This window comes from Copidosoma floridanum, unplaced genomic scaffold, assembly GCF_036245765.1.
Source record: "Copidosoma floridanum isolate Cflo_tuat_1 unplaced genomic scaffold, Cflo_Japanese_pri ptg000013l, whole genome shotgun sequence".
Lineage (NCBI taxonomy): Eukaryota > Metazoa > Arthropoda > Insecta > Hymenoptera > Encyrtidae > Copidosoma > Copidosoma floridanum.
Genome location: NW_028321890.1, coordinates 34,173,602 through 34,186,821, shown reverse-complemented (window position 1 = coordinate 34,186,821; position 13,220 = coordinate 34,173,602). Strand labels below are relative to the sequence as shown.

Genomic DNA, 13,220 nt, shown 5'->3' with positions numbered 1-13,220 from the left:
ATATACGTACAGAGGAGATCTCGATGGATATTAAAAGTTAATTCGTTCCTCGTGTGTCGTCGCCGCGGCTAGCCATGCATTGGTACATACATATACACACAAACGTATGTTTATACTTGCAGTCCGATGCTGTATGCGTTTAATATTTCAGCGTCCACGTAGCCAGCAGCTCGCGAGGACAGCACACATGGCTCTCTTCGTGTAAACACACGGGTTTTGCCTTCCTCTCGTCCACATTCTCTTTGCCATCGATCGTTGTTTCCTTTACTCCATATTTATCCCTTCGAGGTGTTTTCTTTTCCTCCCTCCCTTTCTCCGTTGCCTAAAAAACAAATGGCCACACTATCGATTCTCAGTGTCAAGTTAAAATCATAGCCGAACCCTACGTTGCGAAGGTACGTCAATGCCATCGAGGGTATCTCATTGGGCGTAGCTCCTATATATGGTTATGCTAAAAGCACAAGCGGAGGAAAACGACGATGCAAGGTATGGTGCTAGAATATAATCCGTAGAGCATGAAAGTACGAGTTACTTCGGTTTAACCCCGTATAGATCGACCCAATGGCCTTTGAGAGTATCGTTAAACTTTTACTACGTATGGAGTTGGCGGATTTTACGCTGATACGCTGTAAGTCCCATTGAATCGCCAATAAATACTATTCTACCTTAAGATAAGTTCATAGACGCATGAGCGTGGATTGAAAAAAAAAAGTAGTAATAATGTCATCCTTCCATATACTTTTTTTCTGAGCATCGGATAAACAAGGCCTTTCGCTTTTTCCTTCCAGCCTTGCCCCGTGCACTTATTGCATATATATACATCACCACGTGTACATACGAATGATGACGTGTGGACGAATTTCGGAGAAAGTGACAAACCCAAAAGTGACCATTTCTCATTTTCCTCTCGGTGTACGCGAGTGGGAGGGGCCGAGCCTCGAAATCGGGTCAAACTATTGTACAGGCGAGCGATGAGAGAACCGCCGAGTCAGGATGACTCCGGAATACCAACTTATAGTCCACGCCACGCGATCCTCCTTTCTTCCTCTCTTTCCCCGCTGCTGTACATGATTTCGCGTGTATCCCCATGGTGGATGTGTACCTAAATGACCACCAGATTTCCCGTTCGGCTGGTTGGTACTCTGATTTGTCGAATCGATCCAGAAGCTCTCGAGACTCTGTTGAAAAACTCATCCCTTCCTGGAGAATAAACGACGCGTGTGCGCGTGTGAAAATAAAAAGCAGCCACAGTCGACATAAATCCTTTTTCTCGGTATACACGCGCGTATATAAACCAGTCGAATCCTCCTGTGTGATCGTAAAATTTTATTTCTCACGTATATAACGATGCATGCGCGTAGAAGCTGCAATCCACCCCCATCCCCTCCGTCGCTTCAAAACTAGACCGCGAGTGAAGGGGGGGGGGGCGATAAGTATTGTCACACTCGGCGAAACCTCTCCCTCTTCTCTCTTTTTTTTTTTTTTTTTTTTTTTGCACTTCTCTTCCGTTTGTATATACGTACACGTTACAATGTAGACGTACGTGCTGCAAGTCAAGGGCAATTAAAACTCGCAACGCGCTAAATGTCATCTTGGAGGGATGTGTGTGAATTTCTTTTTTTTTTTTTTTTTTTTTTTTTTTTTTTTTTTTTTCTTTTTTCTTGCAATTTTTGAGAGGAATTTTTCATGCCACCGATGCTGGTGGTGAGGTTTTGATGCGGTCGTGCGCGAAAAGTTCCGTCCGGCGAGCGCGATTTATTACGAGCAAAAAGGCTTTCTCGTGACAGCCAGTGGCTCGTGTGTCTTTTACTTCGAAAAAACTTGGCATTCGATAGTATCGCTGATTGCGAGTGCTAACTTGAAGGTCTCCTCGGGGTTATTTAATGAGTTTTCAACGCGCCTTGTTTTGGCATGGAATTTCGGTTTCGTGCTCGGGATGACGGATGTGGATCAATTTTTTCCGATGGCCAAAAACTATTTCTCGTTTTCTCCGCGCTCTGTCTTTTTTTTCGGTAGAAACTTTGCACTTTTCGAAAAACTTTATTCCAATATTACATACAGTACATCAAATTTTTCCTCCGTTTTGTGTACGTCAATTGAAAATTTCGCGTTTCAAAGTATAGTTTCTCTGCACAGCGGTGAACATGTATGATTTTACTCAAAAATTGTCAGCCAAATTATCATGAAAACAAAAATAAAAACAAAAGTTTTTTCTCTTGCCGTATCGATCCGATGAATATGATGGTTATGATACTTTCAAAAAAAGCTCATAAATATTTAAAAACAAATTTTTTTACTCAATTTATGGAGGGTACGATAAATCTTTAGTATCTTACGTTAAGGGGGTTCTTTTTAAGAAAAGGAAGAAGAAAAACTAGATGACCTGTCTCTGACCGTGTCTACTAATGCATGGTTAAATTTTCTGGCAACTAAACGTCGAAGTAAACACGACAGGCCTAATGTACCTGATGGAGCGGCTCGTCCTTCCGAGCTATAATTTATCGAAGGAGCACTTCCGGACTCGGCCGAACTCCTCTCAATTCTGACGGTCACTAAATTCCCATCGACCGGCTGGCTTCTTTAGCTATACTTGTATATACATGTAGGGTGCCCGTGTCGATGGAGCCGATAAACAAGATTAAGTAAATCGCTCGTGATTAATTTTTTTTTTTTTTTTTTTTTTAATAAACTGCTCTGAAATTGGGGGGAAAACTGATCGATGGTTGTACCGGTGATCCGATACTTTATTAAAATTAACGATGCAGTGTACCGAGTTATCGGGTTATTATCTTTCATGCAACTAAATAAAATTCCTATAGTTGTGAGATTAAAAAAAAAAATTGAGTGACTCTAAAAGAAAAAAATAAAATTTAAACCAAGTGTCCGAGATGTCGATACAAAGTGTAATTTAAAACTCTTACCCCGAGTCCAGCTATCGCATCGCGTTAATATTCTCTTTTGGTATCGTCTTTCGTGAAATTAAATATAAAACTCTGCGCACGCAAATTCACGCGCACATATGTGTTTGCACACGTGTACGAATTTTCTTTGAGGGTATACCTATAGTTTTTCTTTATTTTTTTTCCTGACTTCGGCAAGAGTACTTCCCTCTATTTTAAGCCTCCCTTTGTGTGTGTTTTTTGTATCAACAGCGCGACATTGACGTAATTTTTAAGGAGATTCTCGCCCCCCACCTCCTCCTTAACATGAATTCTCGCTTTCCGAGAAAAGGTGTTTGCTGAGGGAAAAGAGCGGGCGAACGATCACAATTGATCGCTCCTTTTTTTTCCTCTTTGAAAAAGTTGGCACTGGTCAAAGAAAAAAACTTTACATAAAGGTTCATCGAGGCCCCTTTGTGATTTTTAATGGCTAAACTGCCTGTTATTTGTCCTTTGAAACTTTATAAGGTGTTACACGGCATCGATCCTCATTCATATTTTCATTTCTTAACTTACAAAGAAAAAAATAAGAATTAAAGTAAACAAACGAGATCGTGCGTCATTTTCCCTCTAGAAATCTTCATTCGCGTTCACAAAGAGCTGTGTACTTTTGTTTTCCATCGCGAGCTTTTTTTCCACCGGGACACGATTCTCAAAGAAACCCTCGCATTTTTTTCTGCTTCGTATACGAATCTCCAAGAAAGAAAAATCAATTTTCACCGTTTATTTGGAAAATCGTACCGTTGTCAAACGAAACAGCAACGCAACAGGCCTCAACTTGCAGCAAAGCTTTCAAAAAAGACGTAAAACTTGTACTTTTTGCTCATACGAAATGCAGGAAAAAAAAAAAATTCGAAAAATCCAGAAAAAGGATATACGAAAAACCTTCTTCGAGTATACAGGCATAACATCCAACAATCTCGCCTAGAGCATAAATATCCCCTCCCTCCAAGAATTTCCAGTCCCCCCTGGCCGGGAAGGAGTGGTAAAATTTTTTTTCCATTCAAAGCCCAGCCTGACTTTGCTTTCGTGGAAAAAAAAAAACTGCTCGCGCGACACACATACAGGGAGACGACGACAGAAGGAGCAGGTGATCAAAGAATGCTTGGAATTTAAGCGAAGAAAAGAGGAGGGGGAGGTTGCACACGTGGTACGCGGAAGAGGCTCGGGTGAGCTAGTGGAGTACAGGCGGGAAGAAAAGAGCAGCTTGGGGGTGGGGTGGTGTGTATCTAGCACACAGAGAGAGAGAGAGAGAGAGAGAGAGCGAGCCGTGAAATCCCGGCTACGGTAGCGGGGAGAGGCGGTAAGGAGCTCAGGTGAGAGAAAGTAGGGGCTGGTGTTCGAGAGGGAGAGAAAGAGAGCGTGTCGCGTCTCCAGCTTCCGAGCTCGGTCGGATGGGATGCGCGCGCGAGAGAAAAGCACACACGTAGAGGCGCACTTGCAATTCGGTGGGGAGAGAGAGAGAGGAAGCGAGATGAGCGGATGCTGGGAGAGGCGCAGGCGCGGGACGAGGGTGCAAAGAGCGAGTGGACAGAGAAACCAGCAGTACCAGCGAGGAGCAGCAGCTCACCACGAGCCCGGGAGATACGTAACGGGTCGCGGGACACGCTGTACCGCTGCTGGGCTGGCTGGCTATCGTGCGTGCGCGTAAGAGCACTGCCGGGGCCGCGCGCGCGTGCCTGTGTTCGAGCGAAGCTTGCGAGTAAATACCATCGTGTTCCCTCTCTTTCTTTTTTCTCCCTCCTTTTTTTTTTTTTTCGTCTTCTTGTGCCACACTCGTCACTTGCTCCTGGAGCACTGCTCCTCTGGTATAGGACACTGAGCCGAAGGAGGAGGAGGCGAGCTTGCACATCGTCCACGTCGGCTGCTCGAGATCGGAGGCTGCAGCGAGCAGACGACAACGGGGGCGCGGCGCGCGACTCTCCACACACACACACACACCCACACACACACAGAGAGAGAGTTAGATTCAGACACACAGAGAGACAAGCCGTGCATGAGAACGTGTATCCCATCTCTCGGCTGCTGGATCTCGGTTCCCTCCCCGCGCCACCCCCTATCCTCTAGAGGGCGCGAGAGAGAGAGAGAGAGAGAGGAGCGGTGATGCTGCCGTTCCAGTGCTGCTCCAGCTATCCTTGTGCATAGACGACGGGCAGTGCTGTTGCCGCTGGGTCCTCAGCATCAGCCGTGTCCAGCTGGAGCGCAGCTCACCAACACCCCACCCCCCTCCGTTCTCATCCTCCTCTCGCGCGTCTCCCGGACCAACCCCCCGATGACTTGACCCTGCCCTGATCCCCTTCTTCGTACGCATGTGTGTCCCTTTCCCGCGTGTGTATATACATATTCATTACGTATATTTACATCTCGGCGCGAGTGACGAGTGAGTGACACCTGGCAGCGTCAACGCTCTCCCCGTGCCAGGGGGATAAACACTTGTTTGTTTGCCTTCCTTTTTCTTTTCTTAATTTTATATTATATTTTCTTTTTTCCACCCCCCCGAAGAAAGAGGGAGGGACCGTACGTATATATACGATCGAGGTATCTGACGGGCGATACATTTGAAAGTGAAGCCGTGAAGCATGCGTAAGACAAGACTCAAAAGTGCCAACGCCACCACCACCACCAGCAGCAACAGTAGCAGCAGCTGTAGCAACAACTGAGCAGTTGGGCAGCAGCAGCATCCGTGTGTGCGAGGAAGGTGCGGTCGCGCGCGCGCCGCCGCCTCCTCCACGTTGCTCATCTTCTTGGGATATACGGCTACAAGCAGCAATAACAACTGCAAGAGCACAAGGGGTATCTCGTCGAGTGGGCGGCGTTGCTCCAGCTCCGGCTGCTGCCGCTGGATTCGAGGTTAGGGGGTGGCGTAGCTGCCGGAGGAGGGAGGTTGCGAGCGGGAGAGGAGGAAAGCATCTACTGCGACCCAGTAGGGCACAGCTGATCGACAAAGCCCGGATCGGCGCGCATCACCGAGAGGCGTCTAGTGCACGGAGGGCCCATGGCCGGGAAGGCCGAGAAGAACGGCCTCGGCGACGGCATGGCTCGCGTCGAGGGTGGCGGTACGACCCCCTTTTTTTTTCCTCATCTATTTCTCACTTTTTGCGTGTATGTACTTTTTTTTTTTTTTTTTTTTCCCTCCATCATCCATTCACTGCGCTCTTGCTCCGTTGTTGACTTTTTTTTTTTTTTTTTTTTTTCGAGAATTGTTTTGTACGTCTTTGCGCGCGTCTGTTGTTTACAAGTGTTTTCGCTCCTCGCTCTTTATCTCTGCCCGTGCATCTCTCGCTCGCGCCCACTCGGCTATGTTTCTCTTTTCTTGTCTGTTTTTTTTTCTCTACTTACGAGGTCACTGGTTGCATTTTCTTTTTTTTTTTTTTTTTTTCAACAAAGTTCTTTGAGCGGAAATTGTTTTTGAAAAACAATGGTAGTTCCAAATTTCAAGTGTGGTCTAATTACCATCATTAAAACTTAATTTTACGTATCAGTGCTTGGTTGTTGAAACTAAATAGTTTTTCCATCAAGAGTTTGAAGATGACAATCTTTTTAGGACTCATCGCAGGGTTTTCGTCACGGTCTGACCATACGCGTACTTGTACTACTTACGACGCTCGATGATCACTGTAGCCATGTAAAATTGATGTTGACTATCAACGAGTCACACAAAAGTTGACGGTAAAATATATTTGTATGAATAAAATGAGTTTCACGTTGGTTGTAATCATTTTTAAAGCTAAAATACCGAAATAACGCATGTCTGACCAAACTCGTACTTTTTCACTTGTGCGTTATAAAAGCTACACTAAGCCCGTGTCTGTGTGTGTTACGTGAGTCCGAACAAAGAATTTCATATTTATATGCGGTTACAGTAAACATACAGAACTGCAGCCTTTGAGAGAACCTTTTAGTCGAATTTTTTTCAAGAGAAAGCACACTTGACCCGTTTATTTCCCTCACATGTTTTAATGTAAAATTTTCATTTTCCTCGGCATGAAAAAAATATACATCGTTGGTTTTCTTCTAATTATATGCAATAACAGTACTACAAAAACTAGTCTTTACTGTATACTAATGAATCATTTATCGTAGATAGTACTTTAAAACTGTAAAAAAAAAAAAAGTGAAAAATGTGTCAGAAACATTTTCAACTCGTTTTAAAAAACAGCGGAGCGTTCCACGAACTAATTGACGCGCTGAAAAGTCGTTTTTGTGTTAATTCAGTCACAAAACGCACACTTTGATAACTCAAAAGTTTAAAGAGCAGCGCTTGAAAGTACCAAGTTACGACGCAATTAATCGAGAACGAGGTTATTACGAAACGTCCACTCCTCTCCACGACAGCGCGAAAAATGTTTGGAAACTTTTCTCGAGCCTCGCGCGCCACCCTTCCCATTAATTTATTTTCCCACGGTAACTGTACAGTTCCTAACAAGTGCTCACACTGCACTGGGAGTATGATGTTCATTGTATTGTAATAATCATTCGGAGCACCATTTCAGGAAAACGTATTCATTTAAGACGCAAATTGTGAAATATGGGCGTGACGATGTTTACCGCTACACCGTGAAAAGCCGGACCTGATCCCAAACTTTCTAATTAAACTAGAAAGTCGAATTGCGTTAAACACGTTGCTACCGATCGATCAAAACCCCCTGGCCATGGTGCCTACATCTGAGATCTTGCGGCGAGAGGATCAGAGAAAAAAAAAGGTCATTATTTCAAACTCGTCAGTGTGACAAAATGTACAGGCCATTCGCAAACAAAAGCACGTCTCTTTTTCCGCGTAGCCGAGGAGGAGCAAATGAGGGGAGAATGGTAACGAGGCCCGATTGTCTGTCCGGGCTCTATTCCCGGGACGAAAGGCGTTCTTTCGCTTGATTAATTGCATTCATTTTCCTTGCACGGGTCCGGGCTAATTGTGTTTCGCCGCGACGCGCAAAAATAATGAGCTGCTGCTGCTTTTCGTCGTCTCGTTTGCACTGAATCGCGATGCGAAAGGGTTTTTTTTTGTACCCCACTAACTTGGGTTTGTTTGCATTTTCTTTTGGCGGAAAACAACTCAGATTCCCACGAAACAAAGGATGACTGACGCTACACGGGGAAAAAAAACATACGTTCATATGCATCGTCGCGTTCGAGATTAAGGAGGTTTGGGAGTATCATTCGAAGAGGGAGACCCCCCATCCCCCGCAGATGTGCCCCCTTTACCGCGCACCTCCTCTTGCACTCTTCAAACTTAAAACTGTACGACTGTAATTGTTTATATTTTTTTTAAATGCCTGTCGAGTCGTGATTTTTTTTGTTGAGTATTCTCCTTTTGTACTAAAGTATCTATAAAATATAATTTTTAATTAAAGGCAATTTAACCTTGTTCTCTCATAAGAGACCGTGTTAAACTGTCAATATTTAATCATTGTTTTCTCGAAAATCTTCCCTGGTGGAAAATCTGAAAAAATTCATGTGCAGCCCTGACATGCTCAACTATATAGAATACATTGTTTTGGTACGATTCTACGTTTTGAACTTTTCTCCCAAACCTCCTTAACTACCGCGATGGTGTTTCTTCCCTCGTACTCCTCCAAAGATCACGAGTCTCCCGCGAGTCATCGCGCAGTCCGCATAATTAAATGCTTCCCTCGAGTCCTCGAGGGCAAAATTAAATCGCCAATGTACGGAGCGTAAATTCATCGCTCCCGCCTCTCTGGTCGGCCGGGAGATTATTAATGCATTATTCAAGCCCAACCATTGAAATACGCGCGTGCCACAGCATGCAGGGCGAATTTGTCACGAGAGTTACAAACCATTCGCACGAATTTAATTTAGCCCTTTGAAATTCAAATTCAATGCAAATTGAGCGCGTGCATTGTGTGCGCGTATCCGTGAAAATTTCGCGTCCCAATGAGCCACTCCGTTGAACGCTCGTGTCACTCGATATATTTATCAGACCTTTTAACGCGTACCTTCGATATTTGGTTTATTTTTTTTTTTTTTTCGTTTCGCCTCTCTTTGAGCTTTCAAGTGTGAACCAACGCGATTGTTTTCAACAGTCATCAGAGACACGGGCGCCCTGTGCGCGGAGAATTTTCACGGGTCCACGCATGTGCGAATCCGTGCCTGTCTGAGCGACTTTGATTACATGTTAATTTGCTCGAAATCCACGCGCACACGGTGAGATAGTCGAATAAGGAGAAATGAGAGATTCAATATTGAAGCTGCGTTGAAAGGCAAATACTTGGGGTGAAGTTTCTTAAACCCAAACTGGAAGAAGGAGACGAGAGCTCGATACTGGACCTTGATTTTCTCCCCTCGTTCATCATCTATCACGTGAAGATGTGTGGCTGGGAAAATTTTTTTTTTTCTTCTTCACTTTTTATTCATTATTTACATCGCGAAATTGAAATTTCGGCGAAACTTTTGTAATATTCTCAGTGGGTGTGTCTAATGATAAATGTGTCGGTGATACCGCGCGATTCCTCTTAAAAGTGTCGTATAGGGTTGGGAATCTTCGTTTGAGATTTCTCGTGCAAAGCATTTTCTCGGCCATCGCGAGCAAAATTTACGTTGTCTCGTTGGGATTCGGCAAACAATAAAATGATAATTTACGGGGCCGTTTTGTCGTATGCAAAATGAAAATAAAAATCAATTACAGAATTGAACTTTTGCCAACGTCACGGACTGCCAACTCTGTGTTACATGGTCGCTCCACCATTACGCTTTTTGATCTTTGAAAATATAATAAACGAGGGTACTTTACGGCTCGGCCCATTTGCGCGGTCGTACGTTGTTGGGCAGACTTTTTGAAGGATGTGTGCCTCGTATACGGGAGCCAATAAAGGAACGAAAATAAAAATTAATGCGCTTACAAGCGTGGGAGTGTATTATTGACGTTGCTTTGATGTATATATATATATTTTTTTTTTCTTCGCTATCGCTGACACAGCGACAGAGCGACGCGAACAAAATTACGAACCGTGACTTCGCGTAATCGCTCCCTCATGCTTTTCTCGATATTTTCATGTCACATCCGTACAGACAGTGGAATTTTTTGTGCTCCATCGCTGTTGTTGTAATTTTTTTATAGATTTGCTTCTTTTAGATAATAATAGCAGTGCTACAACTGTACACGTGTACATTGTCTATATTTCCAAGAAAAGTGGACAAGTTGACTTTTATTTGAAACCTATAAAAATGTCCGTTCCAAAGTGCGCGATATTTCGATACTTTCCTTTTTTTTCCCCAAAAAAGTTTTACCCCCGCACTTGGCACCGAACGCGACTCAATTTCGAAAATCGTGCACTGTGTACGAAATCCCGGAGCCGGATCGTATACTTGACAGCTGCGAAAAAATACATGTACCACCAACGGTTTCTTCGACACGACACTTTTTGACTTTGAAACGAAAAAAAAAGAAGAAATCTCGTAGACGAGTCAACTTTTTTCTTTCGCAAAAGATCATCCGAGACACCGACGACATATTCCATCGAGTCGTCACGTCTGACCGTAATCGGGCTTTACTACTGAAATCCAATACTCTGCTCTGGTCCGTCTAACAAACGGCCGTTCCTTTTATTCCGCGTGCTAATAATGACTTTTTCTTTAACTCCCTCCCTCCCCCCCCCCCCAAAGCTATACAGCGCGGGTGAGAGAACCCGAGTAGCGTCAACGATGACAAAGACGACAGCGCAAAGTGGCGCGTAGGGCGTCCGCGCTCATTCTGCTCGGCTGCGCTTTTCGTACGTATACAAAGCCAAAAAGAGGAACAGTGAGGCGCCGGCCAGTCAGTTTCTCTTATACTACGCGAGTAAAGGCTCTACAGTGCCCATGTGTGTGTGTGTGTGTGTGTGTGTGTGTTGGTGTAAGCTTCGTCCAGAAACTCGCGTGAAATTCGGCCACCGGACTCCCTTCTACTCGATGAAATTTAAATAATCGTCCTTTAGGGTTTAGCGAGGTGAGACGAACGTCTTGGCTTAACGTCACGAGCACGGCTCCGAGACTGGGGTTGAAGAATCAAGGCACCCCGATGAGGACACAATACGTCGTTTGCCCTAATAAAGGGAGTGACTTTCAAAATTTTACTTGGTATCTATGCTCCTAATATTATTCGATGCTTCGTGATAATAAGCAAAGCTGATATGTTGCTGTTTTGTATGTTGAGTTGGGTAGAATTCCGAAGAAAACATTTAATCCTTCGGAATGAAATTCGGCATTGAATGACATTCATTCCTATACTAGAAATATTCACTTTCTGAGTTGGTAGCGTTTTCCATCGGAACTGCATCATCGATTCCACAAGTTTGACGAGTAAAAAAAAAAAAACAAATGCAAAACGCAGAAAAACTTTACGCGGCCACTTGTAGCAATGAGAGTAAAATAACACAATAACTGGGCAGAAAAAGGCAGGCGGAGAAGATGAAAAAGGAAATAAAAAAAAAAAAAAAAAAGCTCCGTGGTTGAAACGGTGCACTTTTAATATCTCAGTAGCAAGCGAGCAGATATCTCTGAAGAGCCGCTGGGACGAGGAGGAGGTAGGGCTAACGAGATTGCATCGCTGCCCGTAAAAGTTTACAAGCGCGCGCGCGCTTCTTTTCCTTCGACGCCGTCGTTGTTGTTGCATACATATGTAGTCGCGGGCTTCTGGGCTACCCGTCGTCCTCGTCGTCTTCGCCGTGTGCAGCGGTCGTTTCGCGCTCGACGATAAAAATCTAGCGAGTGCCTCCCGAGACTTTTCCGATAAACACCCGTCGAATTCCTCAAGGCCAATTAGGGAAAGGAGCTCTTTTTTCGGGTTTTGTACGCGATCGCGCGTGTAATTCCATGCAACCGTGTGGGAACTTTTTTTCGCCCCCTGGACTTTCTCCTTACCCTGTTTTATCATCCTCTTGCGCTTCTAATTGAATGCGATAGTGGAACGCGCTCAATACAAGCAATGGCGATTTGCATAAAATTTCCTCCAGCCAAAGTTTTTTTCCGCCCGGAAGAAGAGATGAGTGAGGTAGTTTTGTCCTTTTTTTTCACCTATACTCGTTGTGGATTTTTTAGTGCTTTTTAACGCGGTTGGATTGGCTCGGTTTCGTATGACCGTTTGTACATGTGTAATCGTTCAACGAGTGTACGCAGCAGCGAGAAAAATTCAACCCAAACCAGTAGCACTCGGAGTTAAAATTATTCCAAAAAAAAACTACTCGCGCTACTCTCGAAAACAACGTGCCATTGTCTGAGCGTAGATACCAATCACCGTGTAGTTCCAAACAACAGCCAACCACGTGGGCCCACTTCCACGATGTATACATTATCAGAAAGGGCAACTATTCACGTTTAACCAGCCTCGCGCGTAGCTTGTGGAAATCGCGTAATTAAAATCCTCGCGATGTAAACACGCGAGCGAGAAATCGCGTACATACACGTACCCACTTATCTGTATACATTTACGTTCTCGAAAAAAAGTTTCATCCCCCCCTCCCCCAGCCGTGTACGTGTGCACGTACTTGGTAGTAGGTATGCGCGTTCGCTCGCACATAAATATTCGCGATAAACTTAACCCAGAAGTGCACCGGTGGATAAAACTCGCGTTCTATTTTCTTTTCTCGCGCAGTCGAATACCGCAAGAATTTTCTCTTTGCAACGCTGCACATAGGTATCCGAAACGCATATACTTGTCTACCTACCTATATACTTGCACTTTGCAAGCCAGAGTCCGGTGGATAAAAATTTTATCCTCCAAATTTATTACGCGCTTTTATCCATCCGCCTTTTCGATCGATAACCCAACAGTGAAATTCTTCTTGTTTCAGCTTAATTTGATCTCTACATCAACGAACGGTAAAATTCCACACTCGCAACATACGTCCCGAATTTTTTCATCAGTGCACTGTATAAAGACCCGTTTCGAAAAACCAAAACTCCCCATATACCATACGTGGTACGTTATGATACACCGGCGCGTGCATTAGCAGCCGCGCGCCTTCAACTTTTCCCCGCCTTTGTACAGATCCCGCATGCACCCACCGTAAGTCACATTGGAAAAAACTTTTTAATTCCGCGCCGCTCAAACTTCGCCCTTTATTATTTTTTTTCTCCTCCCTCGATGTCATCGTCAACCCGAGACCTGAACTTTACGCATCTTTCCTCCTTCCCTATACCATAAACGCTCACCGACGGTGAATTCATTAAAAGTAAAGTTCCACGCGACGCGGCTTCATCGAGTTTTAATTACGGGTGAACGATACACCCACTCCGCGAATGAAATCGCATGAAAAAAAAACCCATGTGCTTCAAAATAGATGCGAA

General features: G+C 44.4%; 1 protein-coding gene across 3 annotated transcripts in view; it reads left to right on the top strand.

Annotated features, from left to right (window-relative positions):
- kcc (solute carrier family 12 member kcc) overlaps positions 1 to 13,220 on the top strand; it is a 123,200-nt gene that overhangs the window by 78,818 nt on the left and 31,162 nt on the right. Inside the window, exons 1-2 of one of the 3 annotated variants that reach the window (XM_089591736.1) lie at positions 4,562 to 4,641; positions 5,442 to 5,995. The exons of the other annotated variants lie outside the window; for them this stretch is intronic. Of the exons in view, the coding sequence (XP_089447862.1) occupies positions 5,935 to 5,995 (61 nt within the window). The 5' untranslated portion in view covers positions 4,562 to 4,641; positions 5,442 to 5,934. Of the gene's footprint in view, positions 1 to 4,561; positions 4,642 to 5,441; positions 5,996 to 13,220 lie in introns of those variants that run through there. 3 annotated transcript variants of the gene reach the window in all.